Genomic DNA, 16245 nt, shown 5'->3' with positions numbered 1-16245 from the left:
TATTTTTGTTTAAAAATCAATAGTTAAAATAGGACTTCTGCAGTCTGAGAATTCAAGATACTTAAAAAAATTTGTAAATACACATACATGCAAATTCTTCATATATACAAATTTTCACAAAATTAAGAAGTTGCAAAGAAATTAGAAGGATTACGGTGAATCTGACAAGCTACATTTAAATGCTTTACCACTGACATATTCCTGAATATAGCAGTCATAGTAGTTTTAATAAATTTTCTACATGGCCTTTTTATAAAATTTTCTCTTTTAGACATAAAAGTTAGTCACTAGAAGTCTTCTGAAATTCTAATTTAAGAATTCAAGATGTTCTCAATTCACTACTCATATTTTAAGGCCACTTTGGTAAAGGCATTGCAGCAAGAACACAAAAACGATAGCATATTTTCTAATATTTATTTTTTTCACCTGCAAACTGTAGCAAAACATGATCAGCTTTATTATGCAGACAGGTATCCCTCTACATTTTTAAAGAATTTAGGTATGTATAAATAGAAGAGCTCTTAGAAAGGAAAAATTCAAGAATGAATAAAACCTTCCAATTTTGACTTTGTAACTTTCCAGTAGCAATGGTTAAAATGATTTTAGGTCATTCATTCCAAGATATATGACAGCACCTTAAAAGTGGCTGATCTATTTCCCCAGTAACATTTCTCACATAACAATGTGTTAAAGTTACAAATACTGATATGCACAAATAGCTAATTTCTAAGAAAAATATGTACAGTACTGCAGCATAATGAATGTGGTATCTGCAATAACTTAATATTAGCCAATTTTTAATATACATGATACCGCTACCTTTTTCTGCCAATTCACAGGTTAAAAGTTGTTACTGGAGCCCTCTGTTTTGCACATATTACCTGGTGTTTAATACACAATGCAGGCTTTTTAAAGACTTCTCTTGTGTTTAAAGCTAAGATCAGTGAAACAAGACAACAGTGCAAGAGGCGGAGAGATGTAATGTGACCACGTAAAAGTTCGTTCCAGTAAAGTGTCTATATAAGGCTATAAGAAAGGATTGGTTGATGAGCTTCCCGTTGGAAACTGTCCTGTTGGTGCACCAGTCTAAAGGAAAACATAAGACGAAACAGACATGTAAGAGTGGTGTATGTGGGCAAAATAGGAAAATAAACTTTATTTGATTAACTCTGATTTAATTAAACAGTATTTACATTAGAAATTCCTTTATAACTACTGGCAATTACATTTATTCATTATTGTTACCAGCAACATATTATAATAAAACTATTAGGTGGTCTTTAATACCCATTACTTCATATAACTCTCATAACAGATTCTCAGAAAGGACTTGGCCCTTAAGAAAATGCATTTATGATTCAAACCAAACCTCCGACTTCAAGCCCTTTTCATACTGTTCACTAAACCTACAGCCACTCATAAAATGTTATGTTGACAAGAAAGCAGACAAGTCTCAAGTTCTAAAATAGCTTATTTACTGTCCATGTTTTGATCTGCAACTGATTAATGTGTGGCTTTTAAATCACAAAAGGATCGTGCATGACAGCCGTCTCAATTTGTAAAATCTCATCACATGACATCAATAGAATAACAGCATCTAGCAGAGTCACATCCTGCTTTTCCTAATCTGCAAATAATACACAACAACTAATGCAAGTGCTTAAAACTGTGTCTCACTTACCATAAAAGGATTACTAGATACTCCAGCAGCTGCAACTTGACCAAAAGGGGTTACCACTGGCTTGCTTTGTCCAAATGCTGCAAAACCTGCACCTTGTTAAAACAGAACCACCAATTATCAGCCATACCTTTAAGAGACAATCTGATAACTTGTAAAACTTCAGAAGGAGTTTCAGAGGAATTCCCACCAGGGCAATAGTGAAGTACCAATATGAAATTGTTGAGTCTCCTGCTCTTTCAAATACCAGAGACAGAACTTCCTGTGGCACATCTCAAAAGAGCTTTCACACAGCTCCTCAGAAATGGTTAATTCTAATCTTTCTCAGCTACGTCAACTGCTGGCATTTCAAAGGATGGAGTTAATAGACGAGCCTGGGACGGACTATCTGAGACGGGCTCTGAGTGCAACACAATGGTTTCGTGTGAACAGCGCGGTATTCCTTAGGAAATATTTTATCATTATGGCTCTGCCATGGACCCGGACCCAATTTTTACCTGACTTCAAAAAAGAAAACACACAGTTATAATTTAAGAATAATCTTCAAGTTTACGGACTTTCAAACTTTAGCAAATGAACTTAATGGGTAAAAAAAACCAACCCTGGTCTCTACTGAAAGTTCCTGAAAACAAGTAACAAACTCTATAGTTACCTAATTGGAAATTTGGTCTACACCACCAAAATAAATAATTTATACAAAAAATACACACGCAAAACAAAAACACTCAAGGTCTTTTAAAATCAAGAGGAACATCAGAACATAGATATACTATTAAGACAGACACTGGGGATTCTGAGAAGAAGGGGTAGTCTTTAGAGAGTCTCTGATTTCTCCTAAATCTATAACCTGGTTACAAGATCTCACCAAATCACTCCACTTTCCAAGGCCCAAATCACCAAGGGCGTCTATATTCGCGTAGTAAACGTTAGCAGACAATGCCAATACCACGGCATTCTTTAGACGAGCCTCTTTGTCCAAACATACAACGTCACGATACATGGAGGACACCTGAGGTGGACTTACAGCTAGTCGAGTGCTGGATCTTACCATTGGGCTGTTGAGAAAACGCTGTCTGCTGAGGGAAAGCTGCTTGGGCCGGGAAGGCAGGCTGCTGGAAGCTGCCACTGAAGCTGGTGGGAAGACTGTAGGGCGCAGGAGTCCCGAACCCCGCAGGCATGCTCATGGACGCGGTGCCAAAGGTCGCAGCTGACAGAGAAAACAAGGGCTGATCATTTCCACACAACAGAGCAGGCTTTGTTTCTCATACCACATATTACAGAATAATTTGCCTCGAAAAATATTAAGATGCACATTAAAGGCATTTTAAATTCCAAAACTCTTAACAAAGTTAGCAGTAAGCTTTAGCACTCTACAGCTGAACACAATCTATAACATTTTGTTCTCCTGAAACCCAACGAAGAATAAAACTATCATTTGAAATCACAAGAAAACTTCTCAAAATAATTATAGAAAGTTCAAGTCTAAATAAATAGCAGTCAACTTTTAATCATCATGCAATTCACATGTATCCTAGCATACATTTTTTAGTTTCATTTTGCTGTATACGTAAAATGGCCCAAAATTTAGTTTTGTCCACTGAACTGTCTACTATAATGTAATAAAGTATGTTCTGAAAAAAATTTTTTTAGACCTCTAAAAAATAGTTCACCAAAATTAACAAGACTTATAGGAGAAATGGGGTTAGAAGCAGGCCACTCAAAACCTATGCAGCTTTGTAACCAGAGCCCAAAACGGGTAGGAGGGGGAGGGGTTTCTCTAATAAAACTACCCACAAAATTAAAAGAATATGTGAGGTTCCCGATACATCAATTCCAAAAGAAATATATATGGATACCCATTTCTTGTTTGGGAGATAAACAGACTGCTCTGGATACGGGGTTTAAGGTTAGGACTGCTGAGTTAAAGAAATTGGGGCAAAATGCACAAAGACTGAAAAGGAAGTGGAATAAGCATTCTTAGAAAAGATGGATGTAGGGTGAATGAGCACTGTGATCAATACCGCACTGAAATCCATGTGTGAACAACCAGTACATATGTGGTAATGCTGCCATCCTTCCCCCACTTATAAATTACTTATAATCGAATCTGCATCACAGAAACACATGTAGTAGTAAAACAATTTATTACTTACTACCAGTGAAGATTAAAAACAGAACCTTCTGAATAATGTCCTAGAAAAAGTCTCAGTAAAGTAAGAGACAATAATGGTGCTTTTAATACGGAATATTAGTAATTACAACAGTGAAATAGTGTTGGCATGATGCTATCAAAAACGTGGCAATTCACTGAATTTCCTGATATAAAAAATTTTACCAATTTGACCTCTGATTTAAGGCATAGGAATTAATAACTAAAAATGTCACACAGACTTATATTTTATTGAAAAAAACCTGAGAGTCATGTTACAGATACTGCCCAAAGTAATCTTCATAATCCTATTGTTTATATCAAGGCAATTTTTCTCAATGAACCTAATTAGAATGCCAAATTTCTTGAAATTACTATTGATGACAAAAAGGAAAAACAAGCCACTAGGAAGCAAGTGAACTAAAGAATAATAAGCACACTGCAAGGGAAACAGAAGGGTTTCATAACAGACAACAACGCACTGACGAACTTTGACAAATCACTTTTAAGAAAGCACTAAAAAGCGCAACTTGTATACAGTTAAGCAAAACCAAACTCCATGGAATAATGTGGTAAAATGGTTTGGTGTGTCGAAAAGGTGTCAAAGTACTATGAAATCAAACTCAAGAAAAAGAATCAAAAAAGCTATTAACATTCTAATGTGACCATGGAGGTAAGCAACAATGCTTTTCAGCGTTAAAAACAAATCACCACAATTTTCATGTAACTTTAAATATAATGTAACCCCGATGCCACACATCCATGCCCACTCCATTTTAAAACATGGAAAAAACTCAATTCCACATGCAGGGATCCAGAACACTAGCAGAAGCTTCCACAAGCAGGTAGACAGATTGCCACACAAATCTAGGTATTAGTTGTGGCCACCTACCAAAATGAGCGTGAGGGAACACTTGAGAATGCATTGCTCCAGAAAGGCCTTACGGAAAGCCATAGAGAGACCAATGTCAATTAACTTATGGTTAACTATTGTCAAAACAAATCTGTTTCATTAAAAACTTTTAAAATTAGAATACACTGTTACAAAGTAGGTAGCATAAGAATACATATAAAAACATATCCACCAAGAGTTTTTTTAATTTCAACTATATTCACGACACTGTAATATTTAACCTGTTTGAAGTAAAAGGGAGATCGCCAATAATAAATACCAGAAAAATAAATATCAAATGAAAAAAAACATTTATGAAATCCACTTTTAAATAAATGCTAACGTATTTTTCATATCAAGATACAACTGTGTCCATAACAAGGCTTTGTAGGTCTCATGAATTATACCCCAAATTGCTATTCGCAGGATCATCTAAAATGATCTAGAATCTACCTTTTGCCTCTAGAAAGTCGGATCTTGCAGACAGCACCTGGATGATGTTTGACTGTTTTCTTTACAACTCTGTACACTAACTAAAAATACATAAAGATAACTCAAGCGAACTACGTATTATGAAAGGGAGAAATTATTCAATGCAGTTCATTAGAAAGGTAAGTGCAACTTTCAACTGAAAATGTTAATGGCTGAAAAGAGAGATGAGAGAAGTGCATCTTCTGCAAATCTTACCTGGCATAACTGAGGCCAGAGAGGTTACATACAAATAAACGGAATGAACAGAAAACAAGCTTAGGTTGTTAAGTACTAGAAACTTTTTGTTTGTTTTAACCTTCTGGAGTGGAATTGTTTCTAAAATACAGGTCCATCTATGTATGCTTTTTACATTAGCAAACTTTACCAATTAAATCTGGGGAAACAGAGCAATTGGGAGAGAAGAGTGGTTGTGAGTCTTGGTTCTGTCATTTTCTAACTACAAGAGATTGTGTAACCTCTACAGGCTTCAGTTTCCTCATTTGCAAATAGAGGGTACAGGTACAGGGATAACAATACCTACTTTATTTACAAAGCTGCAGTAAAAATAAATTTAACAATAAAAATTTTAAAATGATGTAAATATTCAATGAATGTATTTTACTTGCAAATCACTTTAAAAGATGTGTACTTAAAAGATACACCAGTACTGTGTTATGAATTCAACAAAGAGGTAATTCGGGGGAAGGATTCTATAATAAATAAGGTAGGTCACTTTATGTTTACCTCCTTTCTTACAGCACGTTAAGTCTCTTGAGAAGTTCTACAATAAAATGCAGGTTAAATTGTTTATACCAGCATTTCCCATGTATATCTGAGCATAGAACCCTTTCCCATGAAGTATTTGATAACATCTCGAGAGACATGCTGTACAAAATACACTCTGATAAAAACTGACCTTTAGTCAACAGTGACTGTGAACCAATATTAATTGCTGTTGCCTCAGCCTGCAACAACGATGCCCTCTCAAGTTCTAGCCCTGGAATGCTGTAATGCCCATTCTGGATGCACCACCATGTATAAGGAATCACACGTTACCCATTATTTTGTGACTAGCTTCCTTTATTTTAGCCTGATGTTGCAGCATGTCTGCTTCATTATTTTTCGTCAGTATTTCATTACTTTTTATTATCAAGCAAATTCCACTGTATGATTATAACACATCTGGTCTACCCCTTCATCAGTTGATGGACATTTTGAGTTGTTTCCTCCCTTTGGCTATTATGAATAATGCTGCAACGGAACACCTGTGCGCCAGTTTCTATGTGGACGTACATTTTCATTTCTCTTAGGTATATTCTTAATGAGTGGAATGGGTGGAACCAGTGGAAACTATGCTAGTTTAGAAGAGTTCTAGGTACAAATATTTGTGCCGTTAATTAATTTTGAACCCTTAAGGCAAACCCATCAAACCAGTCTCCCCCTAGATAATAAAACAAGGACACTAGCCTAGATGCTACTGTGATTTTCAGCTCTACATATCTATTAAGTTCATCTCCTGGGGGGGGTAAAAAAATCTTTAAAATCTTTGTTCATTCATTCATGTGGCTCAGTCAGTCGAGCATCTGACTCTTGATTTTGGCCCAGGTCATGACCCCAGAATCGTGGGATCGAGCCCTGCGTCGGGCTCTGGAGCTGCATGTAGAGCCTGTGTAAAGGTTCTCTCTCTCCTTCTGCCCCTCTCCCCTCACTCTCTCTAAAATTATTTTTTTAAAAAATCATTCATTAAAATGAAGTTAGGGAAATAATAAAGACTTTTCATTCCACAGCAAAGGAGAGATTGAAGAGTTTTAACAGAATTTCATAATAATTGAAAACTGTATTAAATCTGTTAGATTTAAGGTCTCAAGAGCCCTCTTTTTTTAAAAAAATGCTATTACAGAATCCTAAAATAAAAAAGGTCTTAGGCCATACTGGCTGATATCCTAATGAAAGTTTCTATGTAACATGGCAGAAGAAAATTAAAGCCTCAAAGCTTTATAGATGCAGAAGAAAAATTATTAAAATATATATTTTAAGAAAGAAATGTTATCAGTAAAGTGTTTTACCTTTTATTATGCAATCCGTCTTTCAAAAGCTACTTCAAATGGAATTCAACAATATATTTAAAAGCAACAAGAAATATTCCCTAAAGAATATTAATTTTGACACTGTTAATTCCTGAGCATAGTGAGCATAGTGTATTTGTCAAAATGTTGCTCATATTTCAACTTCAATAGAAACATATATAGCTAACATTTACTCTTTATCAATTCTATAACAATTTAATGAAGGTGACCAATGTGATAAATCAAAGCAGTTTATAAAGAGAAATTTTTTAACCTTGAAATAAAAATTTATGGACACAGATTTACCTTTCAATAAATTTTTCTTAGCCTAATACTAAAATTACCTTATATTATCTGAACATATACTGTATGTTTTCTATTAATGTACATCCTATATAGAACCTTAACTTTAAAGGACTTTCATACTCTACATAAAATAAGCAAAAAACTAAAAAATAAAAAGCCCTTAATTCTAATGACATAACTAACTTCAAGGCAGTCATGAAAGGAAAATAATAGGAACGATTTACCATACAGGACAATGCAAACACCATGCAAAGATGATTTGTATCATCTAAATTCTCACAAAAACCCTGCCAATAGGAGAATATTATTCACATTCTATAGAGAAGGCCAACAATAGGGCTCAAAGAAGTTAGATCAATACAAGTTTTAGCCAAGGCACAATTTGAATTTCCATCTTTCTGTTGTCAAATGGGGTTATGATAGCGATAAATGTTTCAACAGTATCTTGTCAATAATTTTAAACACTCAACAAATGTTAGTACATCTTTCTATCATCTTTATTCATCACACAACTAATATATAAAAAGCATCTTAAGATCACCCAGCAAGTAAATACTAAATCAGGATTTGAACACAAGTCTGGCTGTACCCAAAACATATCCACACTTAACTTTTCTGAGCCTCAGTTCCCTCAGCTGTCAAGGAGTGATGAAAACATTTATTTGATCAGAGCTAAAAGGATTAAACGACACAATGCACAAATCCCTATGTGACGTGAGACATTTTACAAATTCATTCCGCCAAGTCAAAATAGCATGCTAAGAAACGGAAATGTTACATGTATCATAACTGATGAATATTTTTGTCTGAAACACATAGAAACGAAAACAATCACTGATTAGGTATACTTGAATTCTAACAAACACAAACCATTTTTTAAAAATTATCTGGGGGCGCCTGGGTGGCGCAGTCGGTTAAGCGTCCGACTTCAGCCAGGTCACGATCTCGCGGTCCGTGAGTTCGAGTGTCAGGCTCTGGGCTGATGGCTCGGAGCCTGGAGCCTGTTTCCGATTCTGTGTCTCCCTCTCTCTCTGCCCCTCCCCCGTTCATGCTGTCTCTCTCTGTCCCCCCCAAAAATTAAAATAAAAATTATCTGTGAAAATACTTACTAAACATCGATCATACGAGATACCAACAAATTATGACTAAAGACATTTATGTAAAAGGAAAGTTATAGTTCAAACTCCATTAATACCACAATTCTTACTCTTGCCTATGACAGAGATTTACTAGTAAATACCAATTCTTACGGCACAAATCATGTTACAAGCACCTTACTCTTTCCAGATTCCACACCAATATATGCCATACGCTGAAAGCTTTAGTTCTAAATGTACCGGGACACATACACAAAAACAGAGCTGGCCAACTTGAGGTTTACTGGGTATCCAGCAACTCCACACACACTTGCTGACGCTCCAAGGTACTGGCAAACAGTTCTGGTGTTCAGGTTGATAAGACAAAAATCAAAGAGGCTCAATACAAAAAAATATGTGGCTGGCTTGCAGTATCAACCAAAAACAAAACAAAGGGAAGGAATAAAGAGGATTAAAAAATTATCAAGAGAAAATATTAAAATACCATTCCCTAAATCAAATCAGGTTTGTGTAAGTTAAAAAACGTGAACACTCTAAAAGAGATAAGCACTGGAAAAGACGTGATTTTTAAGACCTCATGTAACAAAGCTCATTCCTTCCTTGCCATCTCGTGGAGAGGAAAATAAGAAACAAAAAAACTTCTCGTAAGTTTTTTCTATTAAGACTGAATGAGTAGTAACCAGTAATTCCAAAACCCGATCACCAAATAAGTCAGAATTTCGGTGTTCAAAGTCCCACCTTGGTCACAAAGTGGCTGCAGGGCGCAGGGCTCTAAGGAGGCCTCGCCTCCACACTTGGGCTTCCTCACCTGAAGAATGAAAGCAGGGAATGGGGACCAGGGGGCGCTAGAGAATTTCTAGGGTTCCTCCCAAATATTAGAAGTCCAGGATTTTATAAACTTTCAGCTAGCGTAGGTCTTTTTTTTTTTTTTTTTAAATGTTTTCACATTTATTTATTTTTGAGAGACAGAGAGAGACAACGTGAGAGAGGGAGCGGCAGAGAGAGAGGAAGACATAGAATCCGAAGCAGGCTCCAGGCTCTGAGCTGTCAGCACAGACAGCTGGGACTCGAACCCGCAAACCGCGAGATCATGACCTGAGCCGAAGTCAGACGCTCAACCGACTGAGCCACCCAGGCGCCCCCAGCTAGTGTATGTCTTTATGGACAAACTCTTCCATCCACTTCCCATTCACTACAGTAACAAAGAAGAGCTTTATTTTCTGATGTTCTTCCCATGATGTCTTTGTAATAAATACCTTTTCCAAAGCTTTCTGTTCTATAATCTATATTTATTTCTTACCTGTTGCTCCTCTGGCATTGGTCTGAAATGGATTTGTAGAAGATGCCACAGAAGGACCAGCAGCAGCAACAAATGGATTTGTGGAAGGCGTAGCTTTAAAAAATTAGAAAATATGCTATGAAATCCTAACATATTTGTATTCAGTCATTTAAAATATTTGTTCATACATTTATGAAGATCAGAAAACTAGAGCTTTTGGATAATAAATTGTTGCTCTGAATGCCTTCCAGTACCCGTAAGAAAATGTTCTACAGTCTACACAGGCTCTTTAGAAAATCCGGTACATACACCAGAAACACATACCTCCAAATGGAGCAGGCACACTCGAAGAAGCAGGCTGTGTCTGTGCAGAAGCACCCACGGGCACTGTTCCAAAAACATTGCTGAAAATAAATACAGAAAGGGTTCTTTTTATTTATTTTTTAAAGCAAGGCTAATCTATCTATAGGGTGGCCATAAAATGTGGAAACAGGTAATACTGAACACATCATGTATCACAGCTGTTCTTAAACTCTGGAGTCTGGTCTCATTTACATTCTTTTTTTTTTTTTTTTTTTTTAAACTAGGCTTCCCGCCCAACATGGGGCTTGAACTAAGGACCCTGAGATCAAGAACCGCGTGCTCTTCTGACTGAGCCAGCCAGGAGGTCCAGGACTCATTTACACTCTGAAATGTTACCGAGAACTCCCAAGAGTCTTTGTTTAAATGTGCTATATTAACAATACGTATATACAGAAATTAAAATGGAAAAATTTTTAAATCTCATACTTTTAAAGTTAACTATAAAGCCATTATACACTAACGTAAGTAGCATTTTTAGGATAAAGAACTATATTTTCCAAAACAAAAGGAACTTAAGAGTCACAACATTTTTGCAAATCCCTTCAATGGCTGGGCTTCACAGAAGATCAATCTCCTGTAATATGTCGTTTATGTAAAAGTGTATGAAAAAAACTGCTCTCATAGACACCTAGCTAAACAAACTAGGAGAATCTGAATAGTTTCTTCAGATACTTGTGAATATTTTCCTTGACATCACAGCCAAAACGACAGTGAGAATTTCCTAAAGATTAGCTACAAAATGGAATTTGAAATCCTATCAATGAACTCCTTTGTGCTCTCTGAAGTAACATCTACTAATCTATCTTGCACTTTAAATGAATCTTTTACCATTTTTGTATCATTTGGGAAAATATCTGATACAAATCTTCCAAATGCTAACAATTTCCTTATACAAAATCAAAAACTATCACTGCTCATCTTATCAAAAAGTAATGTAAAGCTGTCGAGTTCATGATGGAGTCAATAAATTTTCCAAAATTCTAATATTTGCTTTGGAAGTGTGAATTTTATCAGTTATTTTCCTTAAAGTGACAGGCTTCAATTATTTCATTTTTGAGAAAATGTGTGCCAAATATCCAAATCTGAATAACCATGGTTTATCAGTCTTAAGGAAAAATGGCGTTCCATAAAACAAGTGGCTGGTTCATTCCACAATTTAACCACACAAGCTGATTTTCCGGAAGCTACCTACCATACTTCAATATGCATCAGAACCACGTGATGTATACCTTATCTGAATACACAGCAAGTTAAGAAAACATTATGTAAGGGTCAAGATTTAATAAAGTTAAATTTCTTGACTGTTTCATCAAGAATATTTGTAAGAATATATACATAAGTCATGGGGACATAAGGTACAGCATGGTGACTACTGTCAATAATATTGTAGTTCGTACTTCAAAGTTATCAAGAGAGTAAATCCTACAAGTTAGCTTTGTGTGGGGATGGACACGAACTACATTTACTATGCTCATTTCCCAGTGCATACAAGTATCAAAGCATTATGTTGTACACCTGAAATCAACGTTAAATATCAATTATACCTCAATAAAAAAAATTAGAAAAAGAATATTCAGAAGAAAAACAACCAAGACTATTCACAAGTAAAACTGAAAGTGGTATAAGAAATATAGTGACTATTACATGACTAGGACAGTTGGTGTCATGGCCTTAGTCTGTGCTATGGCGCTACCAAGTTTTTACTTGCCATTGTTTTTGTGCCATCAATACAAATGTCAAATACTGGGAACACAACTAACCCCTCAGAATTATTATGAATAGAGTTTGAACTTCACAGACCCCTTGGAAGTGTCTCAGGTACCCCAAATGTTCCATGGACCACACTGTGGACCACTAAGATACTGTAATATAATACCAATAAACCATCTGTTAAATATACCTCTCTGTTTCCAGACTCTATGGTTACCTTGCAATAGGTCACGACTGTTATCTAACATAGACAATCTTAATGAAAGAAAAATAATAAATACTCTAAACTGTTCTTTGGATTCAATTTTTCCCATCTGGCTGTAAAATTAATTACTAGAGAGGCCAAGTCATTAGCGTTACAATCCTCCCACTTCTCCCTAGAAAAGATGCTAAAAGAAAATTAAAAAAAAAAAAAAACAAAAAAAACCACCACAGATAACAAAAGAAAGAAGAGACAATCTACAGGACAGAAAACACTTGGATAAAACACTGCACAGCTAAGTCACCTATACTTCTGGGTCTGTTTCCTTACTACAAAATGAAGAAGTCACAATTAGAAGTGTTTTTAAAGATCTATTGCTGTTAAAATGTGTTAGACTTCCTGCTGCCTAGAATTCCTTCATTCCACACGAATCTGAGCACAGTAATGGATACGCTATGTGTACCAGCAGGACACCGAAGAGATACAGAACGGGGTCTTGAGTTCTCTTGCAAACATATCTAAAAATGTTTATTTACAACTAAAGCTACATGTTACTTCCAGTGTTTAGTCTTCATGACTGAAAACTGTACCTTAAAAGTATATAATTTGCTAAATGGATTCTCTGTTCAGTATAATTAAATCCGTATATAACTCTCCATTTTGAGACGTGTACATACTCAATTACACTTCCGTGTTCAAGGAAGAGAAGTAACAAAACCTTTGAGTAAGTAAGATAAAATGGCAATCACTCAAGGATTACATGTTAATTAGCAGATTAAACTCCATTTCTGCAAACTTACAAAAATATTCAAGAATTTTAAAAATGTGTCCCCAAACAGCCATTATTTAACATCATTATTCAGCTTTGAATTAAAAAAACAAAAAAGAGAAGACACGAAGCAGGAACACGGACAAAGACAAGGTACCTGCTAGCGTTACTTGTGGAAGTATACGCGTTACTGGACGTGGCCGCAGAGCTGAAAACGCTGTCGAGTTCTGCCAGGGCTGCGTATTTGTCTGAAGATGCACTTGACTGACTGGGAACTGAAACCACAGAACCAACAGGAGGTTTACCTGTGGTCCCAAAACCACTCCCCTGATCACCACCTATAAACAAACAAAAACAATTACACCGAAAACTTAGTTATTATGCTTTCAATTTACCAGCCACATGTGCCATGAAACACATGCAAATTTAATTTTTCAATTTTTTTAATTTTAGAGAGAGAGCTCACGAGCAGGGGAGAGGGGCAGAGGGGAGAGAGGGGGAGAGAGGGGGAGGGAGGGAGGGAGGGAGGGAGGGAGAGAGAGAGAGAGAGAGAGAGAGAGAATGAATCTCAAGCAGGCTCCATGCTGCACATGGATCCCACAACTCTGGGATCATGACCTGAGTCGCAATCAAGAGTCGGGATATTCAACCAACTGAGCCACCAAGGTGCCCTGAAACATGTAAATTTAAAACTATTTTAACGCTAAGCGAATAAATAGACAAGAATTCTGTAGTCTTATCTAATAAACTATCTACAAACTATTAGACAAGATTAATTGCTATACACACCACTGTGGTAAAGACAGGATACAGTTTCTGTAACAAAAACTAAGGTGGGGCACCTGGGTGGCTCAGTCAGTTAAGCATCCAACTGCTGATTTCAGTTCAGGTTATGATCTCACAGTTCGTGAGTTCAAGCCCTGCGTCCTGCGTTGGGCTCCACACCGACAATGCGAGCCTGCTTAGGGGACTCTCCATCTCCCTCTCTCTCTACCCCGCCCCCCACTTGCACGCACTCTCTTTCAAAATAAATGAACTTAAAAACAAAGAGCAAAGAATCTGTACCACTGTCTAAATTATGCATAAGGAGCAAATTCTCAAAGTGCTACATTAACATCTCCAAAACAGGTGCGTGTCATTCAAGTGAACATAAAAAATTCTAAACTCCCAGACCTAATGAGAACAATCCATTAATAATACCATCTTCCCAGGGTTTTCCATGAAAAAAATTAGAGACAGTAGTACAAGGAAACATTTACACAGCACTTATTATGTGCCAGGCACGTTCTAAATGACTTAGATGTGATAATACATATGAGCTCAATGCTATTACTGCCCTATTACTACTGGAGATGAGAAAACAGCTACAGAGATTCGGATGCAGAATCCAGTCCAAAAGCAGACCTCTACTGTTCCCTACCACACTATGCATTCTGAGAGGCAAAATACTGGCCTTAAGATCAAAACCAGGTATAAAAATATCCTGTAAAACGAATGGCTTTTAATACCAAAATATTAATAGTAAAAATAGCTCAAAATGAATATATTATAAAAAACAACCAAATAACGCTCCAGTCAGCATTATTAATTGGATTTGCTGGCCCTCTGTAGCCTCAGAACAGTGAAGCATGCTTTCTAAGACAAAATTAAATTTTGTCAATTATTTTCTTCTAGAATTAGAAGTTTACAAATAGTTCCTAGTTTTCTAGGCCTTCCAAAAGGCCTATTATTATTTCACATCAAAAATGTGCCGAATGGTCATGAACATTTAGTGTACACAGAATTTCTTTACAACTAAAAAAAGCATAACAACCTTAAATTGCAATAAACACAACCAAATTCAGAGGACTATGTTATTACAAATTTGTATTTATTTTGTGTAAAGCTTAATACCTTGCCCAGCACTAAAGATATTGTCTAAATTAGCAAGTGCTGCGTATTTGTCTGTAGTCTGCAGACCAGCTTTGTTCGTTGAAACTTTACTAACAGCTGATGCTGTTTGATGACTCTGGGAAGTATTGAAGGTTCCAAAATCAGCACTGGAGGATTTGGGGAAGTTATCAAAATGAGCAAAATTAGCATTTACTGATCCAGCACTTCCACCTGTAACAGAATAAACAGAACACTTGAAATTTCTAGACTTTTCCCAAAATCCTTTGATAGATTATATGATCATTTCTTCCTTAAGTGTTCTATAAGCAATCTTACATTCTTAGAATTAACAACTGGCAAATGGTATTCAACTTTAATCTTCTATTTACGTATGACTGTAATTTGGGGAACTAGATTTTCAAAGATCCTGGCAACATGGAGCGTAACAAATTTCTATGTGTAATTATCTACCCTGAAGTCAAGACTATAATTCACAGAGGAGTAAACTCCATGCTTGCTGGGTTTCAGACTTAGTTACCTTAATATTCATATATACATATATATATGTATATATATATATGTTAATACATTATACATATATATACACATTACACGTATATATGTTAATATTCATATATACGTGTACACTCTCTCTCTCTCTCTCTCTCTCTCTCTCTCACACACACATATATATTACTATGACCTTTTACTAGTTCTCCCTAAATGGATTTCCATCGACAAGATGCAAAGTATTTTATGCTATAAGCTCTTACAGCTCCAATGGAGACCTGGTGGCAACAAATCCCAGAGCAGAGATTTAAAATGTTTTAAGATGTACTGTTTTGATCCACAATTTCTTAAAAAGTGGTCTTTGAGCTCTGGAACTTATTTTACTTGAAGAGTTAATATTTAATTTCACATAATAATATTGTAATATATATACAGTATCAGTAAAATCATACTCTATTATATAGTTCAAGGAATAAAAATTATAGCATACAATATATAATCTTTTGAGACTTATAAGATCATAATTCATCTAATGGTCTATTGTACATCCTGCTAAGATTTTGAAGACTGTTCTGGTTACCAGAGACTTTCCTAAAGCACTACCAAAAGACTAAAGCCAGGATATTTCATTTTATGCTTTTGATGCTATACTGTTGGTATTAGTTCTTTACACCTACACATTAGTTTCAGCAATGAAAACAGTATATACATTACAGCTATGTATTAAAGTAACAGCAAAGCACAATTAACAGATATTTTAAAAGCAGAAAGAATACAGCCCTATTTTAAAAAAGAGAACACAAACACTTTCCCATCAATCAGTGGATTACAGACACTCTAAAATAAATATGGATAAAATTTCTTCCAGGAATAAACTCCAG

General features: G+C 35.8%; 1 protein-coding gene across 10 annotated transcripts in view; it reads right to left on the bottom strand.

Moving 5' to 3' along the window:
• Positions 1–400: 400 nt before the first annotated feature.
• AGFG1 (ArfGAP with FG repeats 1) overlaps positions 401–16245 on the bottom strand; it is a 73167-nt gene continuing 57322 nt past the window's right edge. For 3 of the 10 annotated variants that reach the window (XM_043578035.1, XM_043578041.1, XM_043578044.1), the window contains 8 exons: positions 14876–15085; positions 13140–13320; positions 10263–10342; positions 9960–10052; positions 4720–4767; positions 2727–2885; positions 1682–1773; positions 401–1086 (listed from right to left, as the gene is read on the bottom strand). In XM_043578035.1, the coding sequence (XP_043433970.1) occupies positions 1027–1086; positions 1682–1773; positions 2727–2885; positions 4720–4767; positions 9960–10052; positions 10263–10342; positions 13140–13320; positions 14876–15085 (923 nt within the window). In that variant the 3' untranslated portion in view covers positions 401–1026. The remainder of the gene's footprint in view (positions 1087–1681; positions 1774–2726; positions 2886–4719; positions 4768–9959; positions 10053–10262; positions 10343–13139; positions 13321–14875; positions 15086–16245) is intronic. The other 7 variants (XM_043578038.1, XM_043578045.1, XM_043578042.1 and 4 more) reach the window with 4 other exon arrangements.

The sequence above is a fragment of the Prionailurus bengalensis genome, chromosome C1 (genome assembly GCF_016509475.1).
Source record: "Prionailurus bengalensis isolate Pbe53 chromosome C1, Fcat_Pben_1.1_paternal_pri, whole genome shotgun sequence".
NCBI classification, from domain to species: domain Eukaryota; kingdom Metazoa; phylum Chordata; class Mammalia; order Carnivora; family Felidae; genus Prionailurus; species Prionailurus bengalensis.
Note: the sequence above shows the minus strand (reverse complement) of the source record. Positions and strands in the feature narration are given on the sequence as shown.